At 35.9% G+C, this 17,063-nt stretch overlaps 1 protein-coding gene across 1 annotated transcript; it reads left to right on the forward strand.

Moving 5' to 3' along the window:
* The first annotated feature begins 2,291 nt into the window (after positions 1 to 2,291).
* LOC103967491 (AT-hook motif nuclear-localized protein 20-like) lies at positions 2,292 to 4,379 on the forward strand. Its single transcript, XM_009380743.3, has one exon. It carries the CDS (start codon positions 3,098 to 3,100, stop codon positions 3,944 to 3,946), a length of 849 nt encoding a protein of 282 aa, XP_009379018.2. The 5' UTR covers positions 2,292 to 3,097; the 3' UTR covers positions 3,947 to 4,379.
* Positions 4,380 to 17,063: the final 12,684 nt, after the last annotated feature.

Below are 17,063 nucleotides of genomic sequence, written 5' to 3' on the forward strand. Positions count from 1 at the left end.
ACTCGGCCCATAGGTTTGGAGCCGCCAGATTAAAAGAAGATCAAGATGATTTTTAATAACTTTCTTAGATATTATTATGGTTTTGATAATCATAGTATTATTTGAGGGGTTATTGACAATCATCTTGAAAGTGCATCAGGTTCAGGATTGGCTTTTGGATGGTGTATGAATTAATTGTACAATAGGACTCGGTTCAAAGTCTTAGTTTGAGTCGAAGAAGGCGAGACCTAATAGAGTTCCACTGAGAATAATTCCGAGTATATTCAGAGCATATGTTGAGAAATTAGAATATGATCAGAACTTTAGGACTTGGCAGACTTGGGCATCAATGTAGAAAGCCTCCTTCAACTTAACAAACAACTTACACGCTCTACGCAAAACCCTTTTGTCACCCTAGAGAAAAATAATAACTATCCTAATCCTCTCGTCAACACACCTTCAAATTGAATTAAAAGCACTGTGTTCGGAACCGGCAACATTTTCAGTTTAGATAAACATCATTAGAGCAGTAGAATCAAGTGGTCGAGAAGCATCTTCAGTTTGGATTAACAAAACTGCTTTTAATCAGTTGGTTATTTATCCAAGTCTCGGTTGGTGAAGAGTTTCTAATTCTTTTTTCCTAAAGAGGTCACTTCATTAGCTTCCCAGGAAAGCGAGGTGTTACTAGTTTACTTTGTTTCGGCACATTGAAAGCCGAACCATTTATTGAACTTTGCAGTGATCTAACAACCCTGCCTTTATGTTCTAGAACCCAAGGCCATGACGCATTCTTTCCTCGACCATAGTCATTCAAGTGTAGAAGTCAGCAGTGCATTCAATACCACCACCATATCTATTCTACTCACCTGACCAAATTCGGTTGTGAGTTGGCACATCCGGATATACAAAAGGACGTAGTTAACTCATAGTTACTTGGCTTGCGTGTCACGTAGGTTTTATAATTTTTAGAGTCAACGGGGTTCAACAATTAAAGTTGAGAGTGTTTTAAGGAATTTTTAGTTTTGATCTATTTTCTGAGTAATTTATGCAACTCTATGCGACACTTTAACTAGTGGAGGAGTTATAGAACTCAATGCAATTGCATAGATATTTTTAGTTTTGATATAATTTCTGAGTAATTGATGAAACTCAATTTGAGTTTGTTGTGTCTCTCTAGGAGATTTTAATCAGCTTTTAGTGTGGATCTACCTCTTATGCCGTTATGCAACCAATTTATCTTGGTGGCTAAAGTAGGTCTGTTTTTTTTTTTTTTTTTTTTTTTTTTTTTTTTTTTTGGCTGAATGGTTTTCTTCATATCATTTTAGCTTTGCGGTCGATTGGGTTGATTATGTTGGATCGGTCAATCAGAAGGTTTTGTCCATATTCAGTGTCAAATTTCCTCTTTGTACTGACGTCTCTTGCAATTAGGGCAAAGTACCATTTGTTTTTCATGTTATATTCGTTGGACATTGTAATTCTTTAGAATAAATATTATATCGTTCTTAAAACAGAGGACTTTGGTGATCATATTTTATGATCAAATAGAAAAGAACGCGTTAAGAGAAATCCAATCTTAACTTTGAGGAAGGCGATGGTAATTCCGTTCCTTAGGGGCGGTAACAGTTACCAATTTATCCGTTCAAATACAATGCATGTTGGGTCACGCCTGATAGGCTTATAAAGATGTGGGGTTTTATCTCTCAAAGTTTTTGATATTGTAATTTTTGCGGGACTTGTTTGATCTACATTTATGACTTGTATTGAGTCACACAACCCCAATACTTTGATTTTAGAAAAGTTGCACAATAGGAGTCAAATAATTAATTTTTTTCTTTAGTTTTGGTCAAAGAGGGACAAATAACGAATTTATGGATTATAATATTATCCTTATTTCCTACAAAATAATCATATGAATACCATCCTTTTTCTGTTTGTGTGTCTAACAAAAGAAAACATGGGTTACGATCTATTTTAGGAAAAAAAAAAGACTGTACATTAAAACTGGAAAAAGGAAGGCCATGGGGAAAGGTTGTGAGCATCTGGTAGTAACAAGTAGCAGTAGTAGTACTGTAAGGCACACGGACACACACTCACAGACAAAACACACAATTAGGGGTGATTGACATGTATGTTGGGCCCAAGACAACGACGTGATCATGGCCACCTCCCCACGCGCACGCGACCCCACGAAACCCTAACCCTTCCCAAGACCCCTCCTTCTCTTCCTTCTCCTCCAAAAAAAAGCACCCGCCAGCCACCAAACTAATCTTCTTCTTTTATATATATAGACAAAGAAAGAGAGAGAGAGAGAGAGAGAGAGAGAGAGAGAGAGAGATTAAAGAGAGATCAAGAGAGCGAGAGAGAGATTAAAGAGAGATCAAGAGAGATCGAGGGAAAGAAAAAAAGGGTATAACCTCCCTCAGCTCTCCAAATCATAACAGAGCTTTGCTTATTAAACACCAAACCCCATAAACACTTCGTAATTTTGAATTAGTTTTCTCTACTTGTATATTTTTATATATACTCACTTAATTTCGTTTCAGTCTTTTCCTTCTGCGAGCTAGTATTAGTATTACTGCGCTTTCTTAATTTTATTCAATATTCTCTTTCTTCTTTGTTAATTGATTCTATCAATCAAGCTTACGGATTTTTGCATCTGTTCCATATTCTCTCCACTAATCTCATCTCACCACTTCTCCATCGTCTCCATCGTCTGATCATCTTTGGCCTACACTTCATCACCTGTGTAACTCAATCTCTAATGGGTTCCTCACATCACCAATTAATTCAATCTAATTCTCTCTCTTCTCCCCAAGTTCTCTGATCAACTTCTACTACTCTCTCCAACTAGGTTGCCCAAGCTTCCTTTGCTTCTTGTTTTTCCTTTTTTTTTTTTTTTTTTTTTTTTTTTTTTTGTCTTGATGAGCTGTTTGCATCTTACAGCTTTGACTTGGTGATCTCAAACTGTGAAACAAGTTAAATAGGGCAAATTGACGAGCTTGTCTTTATATAGTCTTCTTTAGTTTTAATTTCCTCCTTGTTATACTTTCCCTGAATTTGATCATCAATTGCCACTCTGGCGAACCCCTGGTGGAATGGTAATTTGGGGCTACCGGGCATGGATCCGGTAGCCACCAATTCACCAACGCTGAACAAGCAGCGCGGCCTTGAAATCTCCATAAACGAAAACAGCGGCAGAGACGAAGATGACGACAGAGACCATACTGAGCCCAAAGAAGGTGCGGTCGAGATTGGATCCCGCCGGCCAAGAGGCCGCCCTCCAGGATCCAAAAACAAGCCCAAACCTCCCATCTTCATCACCCAGGACAGCCCCAACTCCCTCCGCAGCCATGTCATGGAGGTGGCCAGTGGCACTGACGTGGCGGAGAGCGTGGCGCAGTTTGCTAGGCGGCGGCAGCGAGGCATGTGTATTCTTAGCGGGAGTGGCTCAGTCGCCAACGTAACCCTCAGACAACCTGCGGCTCCTGGAGCTGTGGTGGCGCTTCATGGGCGGTTTGAGATTTTGTCTCTGAGTGGGGCGTTCCTTCCTGGTCCCGCCCTTCCCGGGTCTACTGGGCTGACGGTTTACTTAGCCGGCGGGCAGGGGCAGGTGGTTGGGGGCAGTGTGATGGGGTCACTAGTGGCAGCAGGGCCAGTGATGGTGGTGGCAGCAACATTTGCAAATGCTACTTATGAGAGGTTGCCTCTTGAGGAGGATGAGGAGGGTGAAGGAGGTGGAGGAGGCCATAATAATGGAGGTTCCCCAACTGGTGGTGGGAGCAGTGGAACCCAGCTGGGGAGTGGGAGGCATCATCATCAGCAGCAGCAGCAACTCCCTGATCCTTCATCTGGACTTCCAAATATTTTCAGCCATCATCTGCCTCCAAATCTGATCCCTAATGGTGGCCATGGACAGCTTGGGCATGAGGCTTATGCTAATTGGGCGCATTCAAGACTACCTTTCTAGAAAAAGTGAGAAGAAACTGAAGAGGTGGGAGGATTTGTATTTTGTTGTATTGAAATATAAATTTTACAAACAAGATTAAAAAGTGAGAGATGTGAATTAAGATCTTAAAGACGGACAGAAACTTTGGGGGTGTGTTTCTGTGGATGTTACAATATAAAATCTGGCTTAGCTTTAGTTTCTTTGAGTTTAATTCGCTGCCTTTTGAGATGTTCAGTTTGCAAGGGAAAAAAAAAGTCGATGTCTAGTTTCCAATTGGGTTTCTGACTTAATTCAGTTATGCTACTAATTAATTGTTCATATGTACAGGTGTGTTATCATATTTCATTCTTATTGTGTAATTCTTCTTGGTGGAGAATTTTGGTTCGATCTAATTTTTTAATGATGTGCCAATGATTCATAGTTTATCATGATATGATGGACTGGACTTGGATGATATGATGAGTTTTTTTTACTCTGCAGCTAATTAATGCACATAGTTTCTGTATTCTTCTTAAATTTTACACCTCAAATTTGCTCCCAACATGCAGGAATCAAATTAGCAGCAACATTTTGTCACCTAACTTTTTATTTGGTTTTTTTCCCTTGTTTTTAGGGTTTAGGGTTAAAAGTTAAAACGGGTTAGTCGTATAATTAACGAACTGAATTCAAAAATATAGTTGCCATTCTGCAGAGAAAGTGTGGGTTTGAGTGAAGAAAAACAGGGTTTGGCCTTCTCTTTTGAATAAAATAACAATAAAATAACTTTCTGTTTCGCCAAGATGAATCAATGATCGTCCAGGTCTATTTTTGAATTTTTCATCAGGTGTGTTTTTTTTATAGTAATGGAATCCACATATATTATACATTTTTCCAATGTTAATTAACGTGTGGACGGGGTTTCTTTGTTAATTTTTGTTTTTTCCAATTATTATATTAACTCTTTCTGTGTAATCTAAAGGAATTAGGTAAGGAAGTTGAAATTAAATTTGTCCAAAGCCCGACTTCTTTTTTTCTCCTGCCAGAAATGGCCACGTTGAATCAATCTTAAGGTTTCAGTCCGAATATTATATATATATATATATATTTATTATATATAGACACACACACACACATATATATATATATATATGTACTAGCCTCTTCGCACGCGCTCACGCGCATGCGAGAGGTATTTTTACATCATGGGTGCTATGCACACCAAAAATGTGTTCCTTTAGATATTCTTATATTTCTTAAGTGATGACTAAAAATAGATAGGATGTCATTGCCAAAGGAGATGGCCTCATCCAACTATTTAGGGAAAAACTTAAAATGTAATTGAAATCAAGAGACTCTCTCAAAAGGGGATTAGATTCTTTCCCCTAAATTGCAAATGAAGTGCGTGCAGCAACTCTCATTGTTTTGGCCTAGGACTATATTGCTCTTTTTTTTTTTTTTTTTTTTTTTGGTCAAATGATAGATTTTGTTAGATTAGCCACCTACGAAATTTGAACCCATGCCTTCATGCAAGGGGTCAACATTTTTCCACCATTGTGGTAAAGGGGCCACTTGCAGGATTGCATTGCTCATTGCCAAAAGATGAACTAAAATGTGTAATTTGAGGATCCTTTAATTCTCAGATTACTCAAAAAGTCATTGCTCATTGTTCATTTGGTTTAGATATTAATAGTGTCACTATTTTTTTAAGTTACAAACAAACTAATTAAGTCTGAGTGGTCAAATAGTATTTCTCCAAGTTGAATGAAATTTGCATTCTATTGAGGAAAATGCATTCTCTTCTTCTTTTAACAAATTCAATATTGAATAAAACTTGCTCACTGTTTGGAGTATTTTCTAACAATCCACACAAAACAATAAGCATGAAGATCATAGTTACCTACCAGGCAAAATAGTCAAATAAAGATATGTACCACAACAGATCTTTTACATATCTCAAAACCATACACATCATTTGACATAGGATTCATCATAGTATTTGGTAGAGAAAATTAAAATTCTTTTTTTGTTTACACTACAACACCGACACCATAAATATTAGCACCAAAGGCAGTCAATCCCTTTCATTATGCAGCCTATAATAGGAAAAATAGAAAGCTCAAATATGTCGGCTTCTTTTACAATAGTAGACGTTGTACTATAATTTAGGACGCTCTTCTCTTCAAATTTTCTCAAATAACTATCCTTTTTGTATAGCTCGTATGAATGCAACTCGAAAAATACTTGAAAAATTGCTCGGAAGAAATATATACAAAGCAAACTAAAAGTAAGCTATTGAAAGAAATTTAGAAACACACAAACATGACAACAACTCAGACTTAAAACTCAACAAACGCCAAATAGTAGAAACTGAAAAATATATATGCTCTTGAATCAAGAACTTCATCAAACGAATAACAATAAATCTAATACAATATGTCAAAAACCAAAAGGGAAAGAGAGAATTTCAAGGCCCTGTAATGTTGAGGCCTCATACGGTAACACAATAATCTTGAACAATTATACAATTTCAAGGCCTTGACACAAAATGATTGCAAAATGCATTTTTTTAATCACGGTGCGCTGCGTCTAACTAACATTTTAAACATATTTATCTGTGTGAATTGCTTCACTTGTTTGTATTTCATTATTTTCTTTCTTTATGAGACTTATTAGAAACATTAAAGAAACATGATCATCATGTCACATAATACAGAGAGCAATTCAAAGTTTGCAGAAGTTGAGGGAGAATATTTGATAGAATTGAAACATTGTTCATACCAAGTAGGACAAAACCCCAAACGGAGGAAAAAGACATCCTAACATTGAGAACAATTTATTTAAGAAGATGACAACTTGTGCTATATTGCTCCTATCATTTATCTCCATACTTGATATGTTGAACTCCAGTTGAAAACCTTTTGTATTCCTACATAAATAAATAAATACAATAATTTATTTGACAAAGGGAATGAGCACATAAGGGAAAAAATTACTATAGCAGTTAACTAACATATGAAAGTGATACTATCCTTAAAATCATGTCCTCAAATGTGTATCATCAATTTAATTAAACTATAGTGAGCAACACATTAGTCTTTTTTCTTATTTTGTGCGGGCAACAACATAGTGCAAGGGTTAGAATATATTTGCACGTATATGTTGCATAATATAACATGCGTAGAAGTTACAAATGTGTTTGTGTTTCTTCAATTTTGAGTTCAAAATGAACGTCATAATTTCAAGTACTTCAAAATGCCAAGAAAGCCCCTTTCTTGTCTTCATAATCAAACCTTCTAAAGTTCAAAAAACTAGGACAAATTGGTAAAAAAAAAACCATAACCGAACAAAAAAAAATGCTTTGGAAAAGAATAAATTAAAAAAAAAATCATTATATTTATCCTTTAAAATTTAGCAGTTTTGCGGTTTAAACAGTAAAACAAAGAAAAATGTAATTAAAAATAGAAAAAAAGAAAAGGAAAATCAGCACTTTAATGAAAACATTTTAATAAAAACAAAAATCAGCACTTTAATGAAAAAAAATCAATTAAAAATAGAAGGAAAAAAAAAAGAAATTAACACAACTAAGAGCATTTTAATAGGAGTATGAGACCGCAGGGCAGTTATCCACGTACATTCCCACTCTCCCACTCTCAGAAATATGAAACACGTTTTCAATGGAGAACTGAAAAACTACTACTCTTCCCATTCATGCTTTTCTCAAACACAACATCATAAAAGAAACGTTCAATTCGCGAGGGAAAATGAAACTAAACAAATTTCAATCCCTCTATGGGTGGGTAATTCCTACAGGTATGTCTCAGACTTTCCTCCTATTAGTTCTTAAAGTTCTATAAGCTCTATAAGTTCTGCTTTAACTGTGTAAGTATTCTCTTCCCAAATTCTATAATAAGTTCTGCTTTAATTTTGTTGACAGGAGTTAAGGAATTTCGTGTTTCCGACATTTGAAGCAGCAAAAGTAGTCCTCAAGAAGACAGTGGAGATGATGACAATAATAATAAAGCCACATTTAGTTGCGAATCTCTGTGAGGATTAATGGATCATGCATCTCGCCCTCGCAAAGGAAGTTCAGGTTGAAACCTATTGAAGAGAGTTAAAACAACCCTAATTAGCCAATCAACCTTTAAAATGCCCCTTCTTCATAACATTGTTCATTGTCATAATTTCAGTCTAATTATTTGTGTTATTTATTTTGACAACCTTAATCACTTAATTTCCAACCTTTTTGTGTTGCAACAATATTATCACATTGAACGAAAAAGGTGTTTCTGATTTATGTTTTAATCGATTTTTATTATCATTAGTTTAGTTCTTTTCTTTAATTTGGTAGGAATTGCGACATTTTCCTTTTTATGTTAATACCATCTATATATATAATTGCAACAGATGTGCTATTGTGATGATCCCTTCCATCACAATAAAAGCCACAATATAAATCTAATGTTTCGATTTCTCTCTCCTTTCTTGGTACAGAACCTGCATGAGTTCATTCAATTTGTAAATACAGCAAAGAACACTGTTTTAGCACCATACAGTGCAATTAGTGTTCACAAAATGGTTATGCAGTTGATTCTTTTTTTCTTCTTCTCATATTTAAAAACAAGGATTGAGGCAATAAAAGATCACATGAGGCCCTGGAACAACTTGAGAAAGAACCATACTTCTTCAAATCATAGTCCTTTATCTGTAATAGTTGCACAAGGTGTGTGTGGAGTTCAGTCCCAACGTCTCTTATTTTTTATTTTTATTTGTCTTCTAATTTCAATTTTTATGGGAGATTATTCGGTTTGCTTTCTATGGATTATTTACTTGGGTTTGGGATGTGAGAGTACTGATGTATGCTTTCTGATCGATGAGTTAGATGATTATGGCTGTAACGACATGTTCCAACTTAGCTTGGTTGATACATTCTTTTTCCCTTTCGAATCCCTTTACTTTGTGTTGGTTTTTCTATTAAGAAATGCAATAATATGATTCTGATAAAATTGGTTCTTCATATATTGCAATTGCAGGTCAATAAATTTCAAAATAGATAAAAACAATGTTTCACTTCATGGTTCCTAGAGAAAAGAAAGCCAATACAGGAAATTTTATTATCTTTTTATGAAGGAAAAAAAAAAAAGGCTTTGTAGTTTGTATGAAGATGCAAAATCATGAGTCCATTGAAAGTATGTTTAAATTTCATTATCTTCTCTCGATTTCAATTACAGTATAAGTTTTTGCCTAAATAGTTGGACGAGGCCATCTCCTTTGGCAATGAGATCCTATTTATTTTCAGTAATCACTTAAGAAATATAAGAATATCTAAAGCAACACATCTTTGGGGCGCGTAGCCACCGTGATGCAAAAATGCCTCTCGCATGCGCGTGAGAGCATGCGGAGAGGCTAGTATATGTATATGTATATGTGTGTCTACAGGCCCTTTATGTAAAGGGATTCTCATTTAAAAAAAAATGGGGATTAGGTGTGGAGCTCACTCCACATCGAACTTTAACGATCTGAATTGTCTATTTTGTAAGTCTCGTTTCATAGATCATCCTTACAAAAATTCAATTCAGTCCGAAACTATTTCCCTATTTAATTATCAAGATAAAATTTCATTATTTCTTATATAACAAAGTTAATTTTTTTGAACTCAATTAAATGTCTTAAACATTTCCGATTTAGCTAATACTTTGCAAGTATGATCTATGAGGTGCAACTTGAAAAATAAACGGTTTGAATTGTTAAAGTTTGATGTGATGTGGACTCCACAACTAATCCCCATTTTTATAATAAAAAAAAATGTGTGTGTGTGCATTGTTCTAAAAATCCTCGCCTAGCGCCGTCTAGGCGCTAGACGGTTGGCCACTACCCTGATTAATACCTAGGCGTTTGAAAATTAAGAAAGGGTGCCTAGACCTGCTTAGGCACCCGCCTAGACCCGTATAGGCACCCGCTTAGGTTACGACTCACTTAGACAGAAAATAGATAACCTTTATTTTGCATTTTATTTTATTTTTCAAAAAATTGTAAGAGACTTGTTGAATACTTAAATGAATACACATGTTTTCATTATGTTCCAATACTTACTAATATATATGTCATTCTATTTTTTAGTTTATAATGAAATTATTTATATTTTAATTATAAACAGACATTTATTTATACAAAATATAATAGATTTACTTAAATCCGCCTAGTCCGCTTAAGCGCCTGCCTAGGCAGGCCCCAACTCATTGCCCGACTAGCGCCTAACGTCTTTTAGAACCTTGTGTGTGTGTGTCCCACAGCGAAGAACGCCCAAGAAATGTGAGAGTGAGGAAGAGATAACTTCAGTTTGAACGTTGTTCTAGCTCCTTCACTACTTACTATTCTAGGCGGATACAAAATTTGATGCATTCTACACCAATCAAGTTATTAGTCTCTTGAATCTTCATAGGTAAGCAAAACAAAACCCTAGACACTATTATTATTGTTCGTATTTGTACGGTGATTAAATTAACTTTTGCGAAATCTTTGTAGTTTTCTCAGTTCAGGCCTTTGATGATTTTTCTACTCATTTAAACAACTATCTCAATCTTTCTTTTCATACTGTTTTTCCTTGACACTCTTTCTCGTTCATAAGATCCCCCATTCGTTTGAACAAATTGGGAAGGAAACAAATATATAGCTTTCAGTTTTTTGTGAATGTGGACACCACTCTTTCCTTTCATATCTCTATTATGTATTTGGTTACTGTATCAATATTATAAGAATTAAGTAGGTAACTTAATTTCAATAAATACCAAACGCATATTTGGAATTGTTGAAGTGTGTTCATATGCACGGTGCAGACCACGCCTTCTTGCAGCTTTTCTCTAACTACATGACAATGTATTTCTATATGTTTTTTTTCGCTCATGGAAAAAGGGATTGAATGCAATGTGAAGCGCTGCTTAGTTATCGCAGTACAATATGGCTGCTTGGGGATCCTTAACTCCCAAGTCATTGAGGACGTATTTCAACCAAGTCAATTCCCAACATGTGGAAGTCATATCCCTATACTCTGCTTCAACTGTCATCTCGATGATATAGTTTGTTTCTAAAACCTCCAAGAAACTTGTGAATCACCAATCATTGTACAATAGCCTGACATGGACCTTCTAGTGTCCATGTACTAACCAAATCTGCATCACAGAAAGCTCTCAATCGTAACAAGCTTGTAGAGGAGAAGAAAATGCCTTGTACTGGTGTGCTCTTGACGTATCTCAGCACACGATGGGTTGAATCTATGTGTGGTACCCTGGGTTTGTCCATAAATTGACTTAGGACATGCACTAACTAAACCAAATCCGGTCTTGTGATCATCAAGTATATCAAACAGTCAATGAGCCTTATATACGTGGAATGATCTTTTAGGAGTGCACCATCTATTTGTGTCAAATTTAGATTCTGATCCCTAGAATATAGGCATGCTTGACTCCAAGAAACCCGTTATCCTGTAATATTTTAAGTGCATATTTGCGTTGGGATAATGTAATGCCCTAGCATGATCTTGCAACTATGATTTCTAGGAAATATTTTAATTTCCCAGGTCCTTAAGTTTGAATCTTCCCCCTAAAAACGCTTTGTTTCTTTAATGCACTTCATGTCATTTCTAGCCAATATCACATCATCGACATAAACAAGCAATGCAGTAAAATTGTTACCCTTGAACCAGGCGAATAAGGAAAATCAGCTTTGGATTTTTGGTAGCCTGTGGATTTGAAAGTGGATGAGAGTTTAAGAAACCACTGTTTCAAGGCTTGTTTAAGATCATACAATGACTTTTGAAGCTTGTAAACTCGTGTCTCCCCCTTTTATCTGAATTCAGGTGGCAAGCACATCCTTAAGAAGATCGCCATTAAGAAAGACATTGTTGACGTCAAGTTGAAAGAGATGTCATCCTTGGATGGTAGCTATGACAATGAGTAACCTAGAGGTAACTAATTTAGCAACGAGAGCGAACGTCCCTTTAACAAGACACGCTTTGTAGCTCAACGGTGCCATCAGAGTCATGCCTGATCTTATAAACCCATTTGCAACGAAAGTGTAAAACCCCAGAAATATATATCTATTTACATGAAACTTGAAAAGATTTAGATGGATTAAAATGGGTTGTGTGTCAAGTTTTTACTGGGTTAAAAAAAATAATGAGACAAAATGAATGGAGACACGTGAGTTCAAGAGGATTCTTTCATCTTCTTATTTTTGGTGCAAGGTTTCCAAAAGACCAGAAAGGAAGAAAAAATAGCCATGGTTCTTCTTTAGGTATCAAAAGAAGAAAATTCATAGGTTAATCTCTAGACATCCGATTTGCAACCTGTTTTCGCCCATGTGACCACAACGTCGAGCTCTACAAACAAAGGTAAGAATTCAGAGCTCATTTGCAGATTCAAAATTTTTATTAATTGGGGATTTCATGTTAATAAGTTTAAAAATTCATGTTTGAAGTGCTGCATGGTTGAATTGAGAGTTTTGGAAGTCTCAAGGCTGGTAAAATTTTAGTTGATTTTGAGTTATGGGATTCAATTGTGCATTGGATATTAGATGGCATTTGGTATATGACTAAAGCCATGAAAGATTTCATGGAAAAGGCTAATTAAGTTTGGACTCAATATGAATAAATATTAAATTTGATTATTTTGGGACATACATGCACTGTGTTAGACAGAATTGTGAAGTATTAGTATGTGTTGGTGCATGTGAAGTGTGTAATGATATGTTTTTCTTTTCTCTTTAGATTTGGCACTCTTGTTGTTTAAATGAGTTCAATTATAAGAGTGAACACTAGTGGAAAGAGTTGGTACCTGAAGCTTGGAATACCAGGTAGGGGGGACTCACCCTGGTTAATGGTTTTCTGTATGTATTATGTATGGAAATGTTGATGCGTGCAAACTATGCATTGGATTTTTGGTTGTTAGAATTGCATGTTAGGAAAAAGAGTTTTGTTTTTTCCAGCATGTGATTTATATTATTCTATATTGTACTAACGACCTGAGTGTGAAGGGCGTTGTGTGACTATCAATTCCCCTAAACCTCCAAAGGGTCCTATACAAATAGACTCGTACCATTAACCGTAAAGGGAGGGTACTTGTGTCTATGTGGTATAGGTTGTAAGTGGACACTGTCATTACCCTATCTTCTGTTGGTATTATTTGAGAATATGTTTTTTTAGGTGTGGGTAGTTGGCCATGTTTGGTTGTCAGGACAAAAAGATTTTAGGGATCCCGCTATAGTTAACTTGCATGAGCATGAAATAAATTTTAACTCAAGCCACAAGTTTTTGTTGTGCAAATTGTTTCCTTTATACGTAGTACAAAGGTATATCTAGTTTCACACCTAGCTAGGGTGCCTCCTGAGGGGGCGCAAATGATTGTATGTGATACTCACCCCTACATTTTCATGTGCTGTGCAAGATTTAATGGAAAAGTTGGACTAAGGTGTGCGGTTGTAGCTTGTCAACCTCAAATTCTTTCGAGTCAGAAAATTAGCTTTTGAAATGTAAATATTGATTTTTTGGTTTTAGTGAAAGATGTCTATGTGTAGCATTTTTTTGCTTATGCATATATTTATCTAAAACTTATTACTCCCTTGGCTTTTGTAAATTGAACTTTTGGGATTTCTTTTGTAAAAAGGTTGCTTATGAGATGGATTGAATGTTATGTCTTTTTCTTGAACTCTGATATTTATTTTATTAATAATATTAATGGCCTTACGTATCTTAAAGATACAAGAGAATTGTCGTGTTCTGAGACGGAGCATGCAACTCTCATGTGTTTTTAAGATTCACGACGCTGTCACGACCCAACAAATCAGTGATCGACAAGGTCTCCCATATAAAGTCTCATAGGGTGCCATACCAATACTACTTTGGTAACTATTATTGTAGACAAATTCAGCAAGTGGAAGATGTACACTCCATTTTCCTCCAAAATCCAAAATACAAGCTCTCAACATATCTTCCAATATTTGGATGACCCTTTCTGATTGTCCATCAGTTTGTGAATGATATGCCGTGCTCAAATTGAGTTTAGTACCCAATTACACTTGTAGCTTTTCCTAAAAATTAAAGTAAATCGAAATTCTCAGTCATAAACTATTGTTTTAGGGATTCCGTGCAATCGAATAGTCCACTCAATATAGAGCTTAGCAAAGTAGTCGATAGGCGAATTCATCTTCACGGACAAGAAATGAGCACTTTTGGTAAGTTAGGTCTACAATCACCCAACCTCCATTATGCCCTTTATTTGAGCTCGGTAGACCAGTAATAAAGTCCATCGTAATGCACTCCCACTACATTCTAGAATAGCTAATTGTTGCAGCATACCAAATGGTCTTTGGTGTTCAATCTTCATTTGTTGGCATATTGAGCATAATTGGCTACCTCTCGCTTCATCCTTTTCCACTAATACATTCTCTTTAGATCTCGGTACATCTTATTGCTTCCTGGATGCATCGCAAATCAAGTATTGTGAGCTTCATTCAGTACTTGTTCTCTAACTCTTTTATCTTTAGGTTCTTTCTTTGTATCTTAGACCACCATCTTTATGAACTTTCCACTCTTCTGATGCTCAATCACGAACAAGCCCATTTGTGCAACCTTGAGTCGATCACGAACTTTACTGGATAAAAGTACATATTTAAAAGTAAAGTTTGTCCATTTACTTCCACCATCTTGCATGAGAGTTGCATGCTCCGTCTCAAAACATGACAATTTTCTTGTATCTTTAAGATATGCAAGGCCTCTAATACTATTAACAAAATAAATACCAAAGTTCAAGCAAAAGCCATAACATTAAAACCATTTCATAGGCAATCTTTTTACAAAAGAAATCCCAAAAGTTCAGTTTACAAAAGCCAAGGGAGTAATAAGTTTTAGATAAATACATACACAAGCAAAAGAGGCTACACATAGACATCTTTCATTGAAACTAGAAAATCAATATTTACATTTCAAAAGCTGATTTTTTGACTCAAAAGCTTTGAGATTGACAAGCTACAACTGCACACCTTAGTCCAACTCTTCCATTAAATCTCGCATACCTGAAAATGTGGGGGTAAGCATCACATACAATCTTTTGCACCCCTCTGGATGCACCCTAGCTAGGTTTGAAACTAGATATACTTTTGTACTAAGTATAAAGGAAACAATTTGCACAACAAAAACCTTTGGCTTAAGCTAAAATTTATTACATGCTCATACAGTTTAACTATAGTGGGATCCCTAAAATCTTTTTTTCTTGACAACTAAACACGTGACCAACTACCCATACCTAAAAAAAATAATCTCAAATAATACCAACAGAAGATAGGGTAGTGAGAGTGTCCACTTAAAACCTATACCACACAGACACAAGTACCCTCCCCTTACGGTTAATGGTACGAGTCTGTTTGTATAGGACCCTTCAGAGGTTTAGGAGATCGGAGCCCAAGGTAGTAACACATCCCCCTTCACTTTCAGGTCGTCAGTATAATATAGAATAACATAAATCACATGCTAGAAAAATCAAAAATCTTTTTCCTAACATGCAATTCTAACAACCAAAAATCCAATGCATAGTTTGCACACATCAAATTTACATACATAATACATACCGAAAACCACTAATCAGGGTATGAGTTCCCCCTACCTAGTATTCCAAGCTTCAGTTACCAACTTTTTCCACAAGTGTTCACTCTTATAATTTGAACTCTCTTAAGCCACAGGGAGTGCCTAATCTGGAAATAAAAAAAAAAAAAACATATCATTACATACTTCACATGCACCAACACATACTAAAACTTCACAATTCCGTCTAACACAGTGGATGTATGCCCCAAAATAACCAAATCTAATATTTATTCATATTGAGTCCCAGCTTAATTAGCCTTTTCCATGAAATCGATTCATGGCATTCGCCATATACCAAATGCCATCTAACAACCAATGCACAATTGAATTCCATAACTCAAAATCAACTAAAATTTTGCCTCTGTATTCTTCAATATTGCTCTTTGACCAGCCTTGAGACTTCCAAAATTCTCAATTCAACCATGCAGCACTCTAAACATGAATTTTTAAACTTATTAACATGAAATCCCCAATTAATAAAAAATTTGAATTTGAAAATGAGCTATGAATTCTTACCTTCTTTTGTAGAGCTTGATGTTATGATCACAAGGGTAGAAGCAGATTGCAAATCGAATGTCTAGAGTTTAACCTATGAATTTTCTTCTTTTGAAAGCAAATAACATTATGTATCACAAGGCTAATTGAAATAGCTACTTGAGTTAAATGAGGCAAATGACAAGGTTATTCGTCTTACCATTGGGGCTGAAAAAATTGACAAGATGCTAAGTCTTGGGAAACCTCATTGTGACAAAAGTGGCATTGGCTTCATGAAAATGGCTCAAGCTCAACGGATACCAAATCAAGATTTGTGAGAGAATCTTATCCTATGGCACCTAATGTCAATCCAAGCTCAAATTCTGGATTTATTCCCACATGTCATCACTATGGTGAATTAGGCCACATTCGTCCTAAGTATAGGAAACTTCACTCTGGGAAGAATGATACCTTGAAAAATCAGGTGGATCGACTACTAAATGAAGTCAACCTAATTGCTCAACTTGTGTAGTCATCTAGTATGGAGAAGAAGAGACCTTACTCCAAATGAGTTCAGAAAGTCTCCAACAGGTGCCTTGTTGTTCTAAATTCTCTATCAGTTATCAAAACCAAATGTGTGGTATCTTGATAGTGGGTGCTTTTGTCACATGATTGGAGACAATGAGGCTTTCTCATCTCTTGCTCCTCTTATTTACGGTGGTGTTGTGTTTGGTAGTGGGGACAAGTCTCATATCACAGAGAAATGTGATGTCAAGATCCCTGGATTACCGAAGCTTGAAAATGTTCGCTATGTTGACGGGTTAAAGTCAAATCTCATTAGCATTAGCCAGTTGTGTGATGATGTAGCTGATGAAGTGTGCTTCTCTAAAAGAGATTGCCTGATTATGGATGAACATGGAAATAATTTGATTGTACTCCCGAGATCTGGAGACGGTTGCTACATCTTGATGTCTCTAAAGTTGTTGCATACTCCAAGTGTAATAAAGCTATTGATGAAACTAATGTTGGCATAAGAGACTTGGACATGTGAAC

This window comes from the organism of the source record quoted next, unplaced genomic scaffold (genome assembly GCF_019419815.1).
Source record: "Pyrus x bretschneideri cultivar Hongxiangsu unplaced genomic scaffold, Pyrus_bretschneideri_v1 Contig21, whole genome shotgun sequence".
NCBI lineage: Eukaryota > Viridiplantae > Streptophyta > Magnoliopsida > Rosales > Rosaceae > Pyrus > Pyrus x bretschneideri.

Excerpts from the sequence above, each read along its gene's own strand:
- LOC103967491 (XM_009380743.3), top strand. The coding sequence starts at position 3,098 with ATGGATCCGGTAGCCACCAATTCACCAACGCTGAACAAGCAGCGCGGC.